The sequence below is a fragment of the Lepisma saccharinum genome, chromosome 3 (assembly GCF_977018435.1).
Source record: "Lepisma saccharinum chromosome 3, izLepSacc3.1, whole genome shotgun sequence".
In the NCBI taxonomy this organism is placed as follows: domain Eukaryota; kingdom Metazoa; phylum Arthropoda; class Insecta; order Zygentoma; family Lepismatidae; genus Lepisma; species Lepisma saccharinum.
The window spans coordinates 85793145-85808964 of NC_139231.1; the positions used below are offsets into that span (position 1 = coordinate 85793145).

General features: G+C 38.5%; 1 protein-coding gene across 1 annotated transcript in view; it reads left to right on the forward strand.

Moving 5' to 3' along the window:
- LOC145985208 (uncharacterized) overlaps positions 1–15820 on the forward strand; it is a 30655-nt gene that overhangs the window by 2325 nt on the left and 12510 nt on the right. The window contains exons 2-4 of the mRNA XM_083118951.1: positions 367–475; positions 7085–7255; positions 14802–14920. Coding sequence (XP_082975077.1) covers positions 379–475; positions 7085–7255; positions 14802–14920 — 387 coding nt within the window. The 5' untranslated portion in view covers positions 367–378. The remainder of the gene's footprint in view (positions 1–366; positions 476–7084; positions 7256–14801; positions 14921–15820) is intronic.

Consider the following 15820-nt stretch of genomic DNA (forward strand, 5'->3'; position numbering starts at 1 on the left):
GTGGTCAAATGTATAAAAAACAGGCCGCATTGGCCTGTTGCACTACATCAGTTATACTTGCCTCGTTCTTTGGATCCCCAGGCGGCATCAAAGCGCGCCGGTTTCCTTTGGAAACCAGATCCTCCCACCCTTGAGAATATTGCAATCCTGCGACGCGTGCAGGGTGAGCATGCTGTCAACAGGGTACGATTCCAAAGGCAGCCGCCTGGGGAACCAATGAACGCGACAACTATATCAACTATTCACCGTAGCGCACCCCAAGCGGTGCCAACGATACAAAGTCTGGAGTGTTTGCGTGGCGAATACTTTCTTCCAACGAACAATGCTTCTTTGCTGGAGATTGATTTTTGGCTTGTATCGTTGCAGTTATCGTCTGAGATGGGAATGATTACCAGAGTAAGGGCCAGACTCCATTCTCTGCATACTCTCGCCAAGCTGGACGCCCGGGCACAGGAGGAGAAGACTGCGCAAACAGGTGAGTGGCATTTGTAGTATCCTTGAACTTATCTATAGGTAGTCCGCTGACTATTGGCATTTGACCTTGAACAATGCGAAGAGGTCGAATACCTACTATAGCAATCTGTGGCAAATAGGAAGTACTGAACTCCTGTTCGAAGTAGAAATTCCTAGGTGAGGAAGGCCGGGGGGGGGGGGGTGCTTGGTCGAGATTGGGGAGGGGTGGGTGCTGGTAAGGTTCAACAATGAAGCACGTGGGAGGATGTTTAACGCAAGTGAGGCAAGTCCAAGACCGAGACCAAGACAACCATTTAAAAATCCACATTGGTAGCTACATTGTCGCCTTACGTGATGTGTTTCTTTAAAGCAGATGGATGGAACCGTGAGTCAGACGAGCATATCTTTGACATTTTTTCGCGCTCTTACACTATTGGATGCCAGAAATACTACAGTGTGCACCGAACGAGCTTGATCGAGTGGTTAAGGTGATGAATGCCTATTACGGAGGTTGCAAGTTTAATCCGGCAATCGGTCATCCGGAAAGAGACTTACACGTTGGTTTTTTCTTTTCACTTCAGAAATCCCAGGAAGATACTGTGATGGTTTATTTAACAACAGCCACGCACGACCTCTCATACTTTCCTGACATCGTCACCCACGGTAGCCGTTAACCTAAATAATGGCAATTTTATTTAAATCGCTGCTGTGTATACAGCGCAAGGTTTTTATTGCTGGATTACAATGAAATACCTAGGTATTGGTCATTATCTTCACGTACGGATGCTCTCACCGTCTGCAACTTCGGAGGTGAACGCTTGGCCAACGATCTCCCCCTCCCTAGCCTTCTGCATCTCCAGCTGCTGCCCTTGCGAGTGCCTCTCGAGTCGAGACGTGACCGGTCGAGATGCAGCTATAAATACTCGTGGGAGCCTCCGAGCTTTCACCTGCTCTGCAGTCGTGACCACGCCAACATTTATAAAATTGCGCCTACTGGCAAATGGATCAGAGAGGTTCCTCAAGAAATGGAACTACTTTCAACCTCGTCCCTTCCTAAAAGAATCTGATTTCATTTAAATATCCTCTCTTCCTAAAATAAACTATTTCCATTTTTCATTCCTCTCTCCACTTCCTAAAAGGAATCGGTCCCAGTTATGCCATTCCCAAAATGTAAACAATTCTGGTTTTCAATGGACATTACGCTTCTGGACCTTCTAAAATTAATTCGTCTCCTCTGCTTTGTTTCGTTAATTTCGCACTCTCAGGTGTTAGTGTCATAGTCTGGTACATTTTGAATATTTACAGAAGGTCTGTGTGTATACAAGATCTGTGTTGATCCAGCGCGGGAATGCAACTACCTTAAGTATGAAATATTGGTAGGCTTCAGTCTGAAAAGCCACGTGTCACCCAACGACTTGGTAAGCCTTGGCCGTCAAAGGCTGGTGAGATGCAGAGATTTTTATGTACTGTATATGTATGCCGGGTGCTGCTGTTGATGATTATGGTGATGGCGAGGAAAATATTTCTGACCTTTAAACTCTCCCTTGAGATGAAAAAAATGCCATTCTGAGTCCTTTTGCCAATTACGCAGGTTGCAGCCGCTGTCTGCGGTCACCAGACCATCCGGAAGTAGAATGGAGAAAGGGGGATGGCGCAACTCCAACATTTGATCGTCGGAAATTCCTCAAGCTGCCTGGTTCCTTCTTCTAAACACAAACACGCGCGCGTGAGCATCTCCTCGGAAAACACAACAAGGCTGGTAAATAAAAGAAGCAGCGAACTAGTGTACTGGATGCATTAGTCTCTTCGGACAAACGACAGGTGCATACGTTCAGTGAATAGGATTATTCCATCAATAATCCTTGAAACTGATGCCGCAACCTTCCCAAATATAAGATTGAAAAAAAAATTGAGAATATATATTTGTATATATTGCGGGACTCCTACTTAGGCCTGTCACCGTTGGTGCTAGAGGTCAAGGGTTCGATCCCCGATAGAAGCACCAAAATATCGGCGTTGGCATCGTGTGAACAATTGGGGAGGTACTTGAAAACTGTGATCCGGGAAGCCAGAAAATAGCGGCAATTGGACTCGATCGGCTGACCATGGCTCACCCAATAAAAAAGTATTTAAAAGAAGGCCTTGGCACTCAAAGAACTGTTGCGCCACGGAGATTAGTAGTTTAAAATATCTTGCAAGTAAATAAATAAATAAAACAAGTATTGCTTCATGTCAGTTGTTTGTAACATAGTATATTCAATATTAAACTTACAAAATAAACCTAAACCATACATTTTTGAAAAAGAAAATAGATTGTATAAATGATTAATTGTGAAAAGTAGAAACAGAATACAACTCCCCAATCTTTGTTAGAGTTGAAAGGCAGGTCCTGTGGCAGGACTTAGAAATGTTACATGCTCGGTACCATTAAGTAGACTGAGAGCGGATTCAAGTCTACATCAATGTTACCAGTCTTCCCTGTGTGAGGCAGGTTTTTAGCCCCCAAGATTATTATCGCGTACGTCACACTATGCACCGGGAACTGAACTCGGGACCACTTGATTACAAGGCAACGGCGTTGTTGGTATGCTTATCGGAAACTCACTGTTAAATTAGGAAACGTGAATTGTGGACTGTTGTGTTGTCTTGTAATTGAGTTCTACTGTAATTTAGAAACGCCTCGTTAATAGATAGTCACACGTTGCATTTATACTAACGGTAGGAATACGCGACGTAATGAAATACCTTGAAAATCGGTATTTCAGCGCGCCTTGTTCCACCCCTAGTATGTAGCTACCTACTTTTGATAATTAATTAACGTGCCCAACATGCCTTGACCAGCTACGTTATTCTTATATGCAACCAACACAACACATTTGTGCGACGGGTTGCAGATCATCTCAGGAAGTGTAAACATCGTGTCTGACAAATTGCGTAGGTGCGTAAACAGACTGATTGCCATGATTGCCAGATTTTCAAACGAACAGACATTCTTCTTGTTCTCTGTTTCTATTTTGGTTATTTTTGCTTTTCCACCGTTCTATGTTAATCACGACGACTAGGATGAATTGTTGAAATGAATGAAGAAGCGAAGTACGTGCCTTACCTAGCATTCGAACGCAGAATCTTTGGCTTCGTACCGTGAAAGGAAACTACTCCGCCACGGAAGCTGGCATCGTCCTCCCGATAAAAATTAAAGCTAAATAGTGATGCAAAGGTGGCTTTAGGACAGCTTAGAATTTTTTTTAAAAAAAATTGCTGATTTTGTTTATTTCTCTCTCTATTTATAAAAAGAGTTTAACAGAGAGTGGATGCGAAAATGTATTCTCCTCCCAAAATCGGCGTCTATAATAGCTGTGGTATAACAAATTAATAGTGCATCAATCATTTACGGACACCCTTTATAATATTCCACAAACTGAATGTGCTCGTGTCTGGACTAAACGTCCGAGTGCATTGGCGTTAAGCCAACGCAGTGTGCGATGGAACAGCTACAGATAGACAGGGAAGTCACCTTCATGAATTAAAAAAAAGAAGCTCATCTAACCTACTCAGCAATCGTTTTCATCTCGTACGTAAAACGCCGTGTGACTGATCGGTTCCGACCCCTCCCCCTTCTTTCTACAAATCGGTCCAGTGAAAACAACGGTGGCGTTTCACGTCACCTGACTCGGTGCCCGAACATCTTTTCACAACAAACAGTGTTGCCAGCTTAGAGACCCTACAACCAAGAATAGTCGTAAGCGGGCATTTTTAAGTAGACAACAATTTCAGTATTCTTCTGTCGGGAATGTAATTCTGAACGAAAATAGTATCAGTTATCAAAAGAATGGTGGTCAGAATTCTACTTACGTGGATGATCGTTAAAGTACCTAAGCACTTCAGGAAGAAAAATACGTGAAACCGGGGAACACGTCACGTGTTAAGTCATTCTTGTTATTATGTGATCCAAACAATGAAGGGTACCGTCATAATCAAATTATATACACACTTTCATTTAATTTCTTATCATGAAATTTGCCTATTACATTTGAGACAGGGTGGGCAAGTCTGATTTAGGGTCGACTCACCAGGCCGCCCCTGAACCTTTGCTGCAAAGAAATTTTCATGTGAAATGATCGGACCTTTGTGCACACTTATTACTCAAGTTCTACCTTACACTGTTTAATTGAAAATTAGTGTTGCTTTTAATGAGATGTTGCTGTGTTGTTTCAGTTTATATCTTGTCTCTTCAAATGATTTTTTTATAACATATAATGATATGACTTAACATTAATGATATGACTATCATAAAATTTTCAAGATTGGGATATTATTTAAGTAGCTTCCGTATTATCCAATCTTTATCCGACAGAACCAAAACTCATGGCATCTAAAGGGGGTCACGCTAATGTCAGTATATATCTAGGCTGTGCAACTTCAGATTCGATCTAAATATAAGGTAACAAGAATTAAGCAACTTCCTTATAGACTGCTTTACTTTAGAGAGAAAGGGGAGCTGTGCCAAATTCCCAGCTTTATATAAATATGAAACAGTACTGTATGAAGAACATGCAATAAAGAATCCTAATCATTACTAGCGTCACCAACAAGAACTCATATTTTTTGCATTGATCGTACAATGCAAAAATAACATGTCTGTGTATTATTTTCCAAAAATACCAGCGCATTATCCTTTTCGTCATTCTCAGGGCAGCGAACCATGCCATCAAGAATTGGCCACGCGATCTAAACAAATACCGCCATCCCTTTGCTGGGATAATTTTGAAATGAATTCGACGAACCTGCCATCTGTTGACGTGGAATGAAAACAGAAATACGCAGCCGGATCCGCAGTTGGCTGCTGCACAAACGTCTTCCTGTGTTAGAAATCGCCAACCGCTCAAGTGACGTGTAGTTTTTTTTTATTTTCTCTTTTATATGTCGTTTCCTCACGAGCGGTGAAAGTAAGGTCAGGCCATGGACATTGGAGGAACATTATTTAGTAATTCGTTGCGCTCTACTTGTATGTTCTCGTCGCGATTAGCCAAAAGTTGCAAGAAAGCGATGTAATATAGCACAAATCGATCAACCATGATGCGTATACACCGCAGTGTTCGAAACTTGGCCTTATCATTTTATCAGGCACAATGTAGCTCCAAATGCATCACACTTAGCCGCCAAAGTTGAAAACTTATATGGGCTTCCTCAATTAATAAAGAATAAATGCCAGTGTATGAAATAACATAAATTATTTTTTACATACTGGCTAATAAATAAAAAGAAAGCTATAGCAATTGTAGTGTATATTTCTAGTTCAGTCATTTTACGCCCACTTTCGCATCTCTTGATTTAATCGCGACCATGAAGATGAGTAATGAATAAATTCGATAAACACAATGATACACCTTTTCTTGACCAGGGTTCGATCCTGGGACGCAGCCGTTGTCTAGTCACCAAAGTACTAATCTCCAAAAGTGGAGACTTGCAAAGTATCTACACACATATACGCAAAAAAAAAAAAAATCTACATAGTCGCATTTTCGAACACGAAGTGTATCAAGGGCAGTTGATGGAGTCCAAATTCCCTAAAACAATGTCGGATACATGAAAATATGGTAAAAAGAAAGTCTGATTTCTTTCATTAAGAAATTTCTAGACATGTCACTGTGCGCATTGGGTTTTTTAAAGGGAGAGGGGGATTCAACTGCTGGGGGAGAAGGAAACATTTGGAATTCAATTTTGATTAGGAACATGGGTCGATGTAATTTAATTTCTCTATCTTTTCTTCGTGAAAATGAAGCCAAATGAGGATTTTGACCAGCATAACCTTTCCAGAGGCGTCGCCAGAGAATTTAGTTCGGTTGGCTCAAGGTTAGACGAAAAAATGCTTTCAGGTATTTATCTCTACATGGTTGGCCATGGCTATTATACAAGAATTCTATCTTTCTCTCTCTTTCCTTTGTTTCTCTATTCCATTCTCTCTTTTCCTTCTTCGATCTCTTTCTTCTTTTTCTCTCTCTCCTTCGTATATTTTCTTTCTTTTCTCTCTCTCTCTCTCTCTCTCTCTCTCCCCTTCGTTTATTTCTCTCTTTGTTTCTCCGTTTCTCTCATTCCTCCTCGGTTCCTGGACTTTCCGCACCTTATGGTCCGCTAAAAAAGAAGTTGATCTTCATTTTCGTCTTGAATTCATTAACTCTGTATTTTTGTATATTTAAAAATATGAGGCTAATTTATAATCTAATGCATATATTATTTTCGTATTCATGTATGCATGAAACTCATGCATGGAACATATGCGAGTCATATTTAGTAAAAAATAATTGTGAAAGTAACTTATTTGCTTTTGAAATAATTGTAACTGAATTATTTTCGCAAATTGTTAACCATCCCAACGTCGCACCTAAATTGTTCCACAAAGGCTCAATTTATGGTCATTTTTACTCTAAATATAACCTTACACCCCTCTCCAAAATTAAAAATTCTGGATAAATCCCTGACTGTATCTGTGACAGTTACTTTTTGGATGAAGTTACGGTGTCTCAGTTACTTTCAAATAGTAACTTTTCAAGCACTGCTCCTATGTCAAGGTTATTTCTAGTAATCGCAACCTTGTAGTGTATAAGCTGAACCAAATCTGTTTTCTTTGCAGTCTGCCTGCTGTCCATCGTCCTGCTGCTCCCCTATCTGGCGAGGGGGAATGCGTCCCTTCTCGTGGGAGGCGTAGGGCTTGCGTACTCGTGCCTCGTGCTCCCCATGATCATCTCGGCCAACTACAAGTACCCTCTGAGCGCCCTTAGGTGCTGTATTGTTCACTCCAAAGGTAAGTAAAATTCTCCAGTCGATATTTTTTAGACGAGGATGGTTTAGAAGTGTTCGGAGCGAGATGCCTATCACACCACCTTCATGCATTGCATAGGGAGCTGACAGAGAGTGTTGACTGCTGGACTCAAGGTTTTGGCCATCGACGGTCCCAAGTTCGACTCCCGGCGTCAGTATGGGAGTTCCTTTGTGAGTGTCCCTTCGCCCATTTCACGTAATCGTCGTTCATCGTCGCGATTGGTGTAGAAAGACAGAAAAACATCAGAAAATAATAAAAATACAAAAATTCATCCAATGTACGGAAAGGGAGCTTTACATGTAGATTTATGTTTTTACTCGCTTCGTTTTTTGACGGATGGACAAACACAAAATGACAAAATTTCAGTGGTGGATTAAATACCTTCTTTCGTGAGAAGAGGGCGGTCCTAGCTGTCGCCCACTATAGCTACTTTGAAGGCTTACTGTTGGTCGTAGACTTTTCTTAATTTTAGACATCTAGGGTTTTTCTCTCGCATGTGTGTGCGTGTGTTTGTGGGCGGGGCAACTACTTCGTTCTCCCCGTTAATAGGCCCATGCAAATTTAGGAGGTTCTACTGAATCACGAGAAAATGAAACCACCATTCTCCATTTGTGTGTGTGTTTTAGTGCATAAACAGTCCTGTTGTGTATTTAGAGAGACAGCACAAGGGAAAGTATCGAGAATTAACGGTTATCGCTAGAGTTATTGATAAAATTTATTTCACGCGATACTAACGCAATTATCCAAGAAGTAATTCTTTGGTGGTTATAACAAAATAATTCTTTCCTTTCCACTACATAGATTATGTTCTGTTTATGACGAGAAATATACAGATCCGGTATCGAACTCTAGTCAGTTCTTTGCCACTTCACGCTCGGAGAAAATTGAGAGAAAACGTATCAGTTGTGAAACTAAGTGAAGCAAATAGCGTTGAAGATATTCACTCACCTGCAGCTGACTATCTGTTGCCGACTTCTTCGTTGGACGCGAGCTGAGGCCAGACTTCGGCTCTGCCAGCTTAATATATGGTTGATGGGGGTTGCTTGGAACCACAGTGACGTCATTGGCCATCCCAAGATGAGAAAGTGGCAGATTCGACATGACAGGGTCGGCTTGATGGCAACAATTGCCTCCGCAAACAAGTTTGTTGTCGGCCCCGTCAACTGTCCCCCTTGTTGTCAAGCGATTCTGAAAGATAAGGATTTGTTTCTTAAAAAAAAATTGTGTGCTAAAATCAAGTCATGTTAGCGAGGTTATGTGGGTTTAACATTACGATGAGTCATTTTACATTTGCTTTTCCACTTATTTTGTCAACTTACCCTTTGTTTAAAAAGAACTGTCATACGTTGTAACAGTAACCACATTACATAATATCGTAATATGTTGTAATAAATATATTTTGTAAATATATTTAAAGCCAGTACGTCAAGTATAGAGAATATATGTATGAATAGCTATCCTAAACTTTGAATTAATATAGGAACGGGCATATTCTGCAGTGCACCAATATTTTTTATTATTATTATCGAGGGGCATAGTTTGTATGTAGGACGAGACAAGTCTAATATCGTCTTAATTTTCGAGACAGAATCGAGACCAGCGAAACCCAGAGTTGGTCTCATCTCGTCACTGTCCCAGCCTGTATAACTTAAATAAGTGGGGAATGAGCACAGCAATACGGCTTTCCGTCTCACCACCGAAAGTTGTGGGTTCAAAACCTGGACTGGGAATTGGTGTATCTTCGTGATAATCGCTTCAACAGTGTCATCTAATGATAATTCATTCTCACCTTAGCTGCAGCCTAAAGAGATAGGGAAACGACGTAAAGTAGCAAAATACAAAAGCAATATCGCTTGGAATTACTGCTCGGAAGCATAATTTCCAGTACGTGAAACAATACCAAACCACCCTAAAACCTTTAATCGTTACTTAGTGCTGCCTTAATTCATAAATTCCCAGTTTACTGCAAAGATGAGCCAAAAATAAAATGTGACAGTGTTATACTTTTGTACGGATCCATTTTCGTTAGAATTGGATTGACAAAATGCATATCAGTCGGTCCCCCCTCTCTTTACTTTAGGAAACAATTTAACAGGAAACTGATAATATCATTTATGGACATACACAACGAAGAGTATCTGTGCAATGACTGAAAGAAAGAATTCCCTCCATCCACAGATGTTTAAGAATTAACATTCCATTAAGTAAGAACAATACGATACTTGTTCAGTCAGAACAGGCATTTATCTCTAGTGTCGCCCCCGGCAATAAAAATGGGACACCCAGATCCTGAAATACTGGCTTCCCTGCATAACGTTATGTGTGTTGCCTAACTCTGCGGCGATAGCAGAACTTCCTATTAAAACATTAAAATGCTGACCAAGACATAAATTATTGTATAAAAATGTAACGTTTCCACCCTCTAACAGGGTCTTTTTGAGACGAAGATTAACAATAAATCCTCGTCTGAAGAAGACCCTGTTAGATGGTGGAAACGTTACTTTTTTAGTGTATATTTTTATACAATAAATTTTGCCTTGGTCAGTATTTTAATGTTTGATTAACATGGAAACAAGGCTAAACAGGGTTATCAATTTCCTACTGAAAAGTTGCTACGGAAGTTGGCTTATCTCCTTAGAGTTAGGCAACACACATAGCGCATTGCAAGAAAGTCGGTATTTCAGGATCTAGGCGTCTCATTTGTATTTCCGGTGGCTGTACTTACACCTGTGCCTGTCCTCGTACAAAAACATATTTCTAAATTATTTGACGGCCGTGGACCCCAGTACCCCAGGTTCTCGCTAAACATAGGAAACCAGTCATCAAGTTTCATCTTCCCATTCCATTCCATTTTTGTAATAATAGGACAAATTTTGCCATATTTTTCTAACCTTTGCCTTCCGAGTGATTCTGTCAAGAACTTAAGTAAATTAGTTATTCTAATTCTAAATGCTGATTATAATGATACGCTCCTATATTGAAAGATACGCATTTGTACTGTCACGTTGCATACTTCAAGTTGTAACGATCCCATCGACTTTCAGTGGGATTATTACACCCATAAATCTCTATGACTGTACTGTACCTTTCACCGTTATTTCACAATAGGCCTATTTGTAATTTGCAAACAATCCAAAAATTCCACACAACTGGCCCTTGTTAGAGAAGTATTAGAGAACTACCACACAATTCGTGAACACTGTCAGGCTGTCAACTATTTCATTTACCGGTATGCAAGTATTCCACTCTAATATATGCATTAATTAATATATGAATTACATCAAAATATTAAATTACATACTATGTTATTACTAGAGCCCGGAAGTTCAGGCATTTATTTTCGTTAAAATAGGCAGGCAAAAAGGAATTTATAATGTGGAAAATAGGCACTAAAAATGAAAAAAAGGCAAAATAAACCGAAAAAAAGGCACATTTGGAAGTCGCTTACTTTTATCTCTAATTTCTGGCAAAATGTTAAAATCTAAATTGGGAAGAGCATTTCAATTTTCTCCGTCTTCATTGCACATAACTACAAGGTGCTTTTTAAGTTCTCAACATTCATTGATAGTCGTATGTCAGAGAGAATGTTTTTCATAATAGAAAATGATCTTTCTACTTCGACAGAAGTTATTGGAGCATACATAAAACAAGCTAATGTAGCTGGACTCATTTCGGTAACAGCATTTTCACCTTTTAGAATATCACATATTGTTTTCAATTGTTTCAGGTCCTCATTTGCACTCACTACCCGTTTGCACTTTTCCGCAACAGCTGACCCCTTTTCTCCTGGCACTTCCATCATCTGCTGCATAGATTCCTCGAACATTTTCATGGATGCTATAATTGTAATCGTCTCTGGCAATGCACCATAATGTGCAAAAATAAATTTGAATAGCACAGGGTTTTTTTCACTTCACGAATTGAAGCCGCTTCATTTTCTGGAAGAGCATCGATCATCTCACTGATTTTTTCAAGGTTGTTAGCATAATATATAGCTGCTGATATCCAGGTTCCCCATCTCGTCAAGACTAGTTCCTGAGGTAAACTAAGCTCAATCCAAACTTCCTGAAATTTTCGGGTTCGAGAGGGAGATTTCAGAAATATTTTCTTTGTGTTCGAAATCAACCTGTCCACTTCAGCAGTCAATCATGCACAAGAAATGTTAACCGAAAGGCAATATCCTAACTCAGCATGAAATACTTTTTTCTCACACTCCTTCAGCAATGTTGAAACATGCGTGAGTTCAATATTACTTAAATAAGGCGAAAATTATTCACATAATAAACGGAAAAAAATACATGCCAACAACGTTTTTTGGGAGAAAAATAATTTATATACACATTTTTTTTAAAAAAATTGTCAAATTTCATTGAAAAAAGCAAAAAAGGCATTATAATTAAAAATAGACAGTGGGGTCCCAAATAGGCAAAATGAAAAGGCTTCCAAATCATTCGAAACAACATAAGGAACGTATATCTGGAAAAAATTTATCAATATATGCAGTAGATAAAAAGAGGCATTTTGCCAAACTTCCGGGCTCTAGTTATTACAAAATTCAATTTTTTCACACAAACCTGGTGCAAAATAAAAAGGAACTTCGAATTTTGCATAATTTCCAGGATAATTAGATACCACAAAATGCCGGAAAGTATCGGTAAATAAATTCTAACCGATACTTTCCGATAGCGATACATCGGCATCGGCTGAGCTATAATTTCTTTTAAATAGAAGTTTAGTAGTCACGACATTTATATTTCTCTATTAGCGGCTGTACGTGCAATTCCATCTCCCTCTCTTTTGGTTTCAAGTGTATTTTGCCCTTATTCTAATTATTTTGAAAGGTTATTGTATCCCCTTTTAGTAGATTTTCTCATCTTGTACACTTTCCACCTCTAATGCATTTTAAGTGTAAGCTTTTACTGTAATAGCACTCTATTAAGAGGAAGGGGAGAAGTATGTAGCAGTAAACTGGTTTACCGAAAAATGATTGATTTGGTTTATTTCATTTTGCTTTTCTGCCACTTTTCACTAACCGCGACGATGAGGGTGATTGATGATATAATGAAAGAGATGAAAGGACACTTACAAAGAACACCATGCCCAGTCCTGGATTCGAACCTGGGAGCCCTGGATTCACCACGGAGGTCGGCTGATAAGTGATAAACATCCATAGTCATCATATTATTGATAATAACTCCCATGGTACTTGGTTGCAAACTTCGGGGGGGGGGGGGATTAAAATCTGGCTGTTTCTGGTTTCTTATATTCATCCACATCGTAGCGATTAACTCGTGGAGATGACAACAAAATAATAATTTCTGATTAAAAACATTCAGCCTCATTACTTGAAATACGACCATATATTTTAAAACGGAAGCCTCGAGCTGAACGAAAGGACTTGGTCTTGAAGCTGTCGCTATCAGCCAACTGGAGCCCAGCTCGCGCTCATAGCAACAAGAACGGAAGATTGAACTGAAGATTTATGGTGGTTTAAAGAAGGAACAAGACCCCTTCTCTTAAACAAGTAAAGAGGAGACAGCACAGTCCGTAAGCACTGTGAACAGTGGCGGCGCGTTATGTCAAGAAGTATCGCGTTTCGAGAGTCTTTAGTGTTTCAACTATTTCGAGTGATTTATTCGAATGGAAGTAAGGAGGTATTTCTGCAGGTGGCTTCATTTCCCATCACGTTTTTTTCCCTCTTGTTTACATTTACCTAATTGTCGGAAATCAATTTAACCAAGGTTAAACTTTTGTTGTTTGTTAATATAATAATCTTTTGTGTTTCATCTTCTTGCAATATTCACTAAATAAAATTAAAACCTTTACCCACGAATATTATTTTTCTTAATTCAGTTATTTTCGATGATCCACTGTTGTCATTCACGGCGGAACTTATTTGTAACTCAGTCTGAATAAAGGCCTTCGGTAGTTATTGTGACCCATCTCACCGACATCTTGTAGTTTTGATACGCGATGGAGGCGCCACTGAACGGATTCTTCGATATGCTCAATATTTGGAAATGTGAGACTTTCACATTGAGCAATAACGCGCAAAAATCATGGGTTTTAATTTATTTCTAAACAAATCATCACTTTTCCAAATGTTTTAAAACATCTGAAAAATAGTTTACCTTCTCTCCCCTATCAGTAGCCTACAATTAATTAGGGCTACTTTTTCATATTTTGGAGTGTCAGTGCAGTGGTAATTTTCAACCATGTTGAGGCAATGTACACTCTGGAAATAAACTCATGATCGGATACTATTTATAGTTAGGGACCTCGATTTTTCCCGTTATTTTTCTACAAAATTGGTGTTATTTTTGCACTTTTTGCTAATGCTAAATACACCTAAACTTATATATCCATTGTGCTTTTAAACTAGTATTTTAATTTGTAAGTCACATTTCCTACGTCTGTTTGTGATTCATCCGTTGGAAACTAGTTTTGACGAAGTTATTTTCGATTTCTTGATCGATAAATGCCGATGTTGCGGCTCCCTTGTGAGGTGTGACGGTAGGAGAACCAACACTAGATCTCCCGCCAGGTAGGCGATTCAAAACGTTCCGATAGGTGAAAAATCGTGAGAAAAATCAATTTATACATGGTTTCATGTAGCTGTCGGAATCATTCCATGAAAACACGCACTATATATTTTTTTTTCGGGAGGCTACAATTTTGGAAAACCTGCGCATTTTATATGCATAAATATAGTAATTTTATTTTTAAAGCGAAAAACACAAGAAATGTCGAATTTCCGTAGTATGATTAATTTTTTTAAAGCACAAAATGTGTTGAAAAGACCATAATTCGCATTTCAGCCTATGCCAAATTCGCGTTATTTCGCAATTTCAAATGAATGTAAAATGTGTTTAGAACAGTCACTGCAGTACATAAACAGTTTTTGCAACAATTAACATTTTTCGGTATTATTTTATTTGCGAAATAGCAAGATCCCTATTTATAGTACAGAAGAACGTATTATTCACAAAGCGAAATTGACATAACAGGTTGCCATAGGTTGAGAGGAATTATCCTCACATACGTTGTGTAGAAATATTAAGTTTGCTTTCTGATAGAGGTTAGTCAAACCCAATATTGTGGTTAGGAGTTAGGCTTTCCAATAGAGGTATCTTCGAATGCTGCAGTAAAAAAACTATGTTATGGTGGTGTGCGTTACTCATGTTATTGGTTTCCTGACTTGCTCCAATACCGTTTCTGCAGCAATTACCCCACTTTCTTTCACAATAATAATAAGTATATATGAATATCAGATTGTGACTTTTGGCCCACCCTGTGCAGTCATTGATGGTTCTGTGTTTTAAAGATCACAACAATTCTCTGGTTTACACCACAGAAGTGTCTGTGATTGATGGTACAAATAATTAATTTGCATTAGGCACAAAGTTTTAAATCATACTAGTTGTTAGAGTAGTGTTGTCTAGAATATAAGTATAATCTATGGGGCTCAAAGTGCATTTTAAAAATTAGGTGCTTGTAACAAAGCTAATAATATTTTTTTTTTTCATAGCAACTTGTTCCTTGGTACTGAAGCCAGCAAAAACATTTTTTCTTACCATGTATGCTCCACTGGAACGTTGCGAGAAGGTCTTTATGAAGATGTCTAATATATCTACTATGGTCAACCAAGTAAGTTGATTTGGAAGATGTATTTTTAGGTATGCAAATGAATCATTAAAATGAAATCATAGGCGTAACTTTGTGGAGGCAAAGGATGGCCTTTGCCCCATCTCCCCCAAAATTCAGATTTGTTAAAATTTACTATTTTTTTAACCTGTAACCTGAGGAACAAAGAAATAAAAAGTGATTTTTGTGATATGCCAGACTTAACAGTTACCTAGCAAAATAGTTGTAGCCACCTTGTTATGGGACAAAAAACCTTTCGGTTCTGCCTCCCAACATAGGTCCCAAGTTACGCTCATGTATGGAAATCTAAAGTAGAAAGAGGATACTGGTGTCACTTATGTGATCAATTTTAGAAGAAAAAAAATATTAAAATATCTGTAAAAGTTGCAATATTTACTCTAATTTTAGGGGAAATTAACACTGGAATTTAAAATTTTAGTAATTTAGGATTTCATCATGAGAGCCTATTTAGAGCTACTACAAATTAAGTTCATGATGTAACATCTTACATACTCTAAAACTGGTCTTTGTTTTGCTTAGCATCCATAATAATAATAATAATAATAATAATTTTCCGTCACTTCTAACTTCCCATTTAGAAGTTGTTTTTTTGTCAAGGTTCACAATCATTATATTATAGGTGTTGGAATGTTAACCTCTTGGAAAAAGTATAGAGATTGTAAATCATTAATATTTCTCAGTATGGAAATCCCCCACCTGTTTGAACTGGTCCACTGAAATTAATACAACCATTAAAAGTGTGTCTCGCAGATATAGTAATTCAACACATATATTTAGTGTACTACCACATCTGTTATTCCCCAAACATCAATAAAAATATTTACTTGCAATTTGTAAGTCCTTGATATTAACACATGATAAAAATAAAATATAAAATGCAAT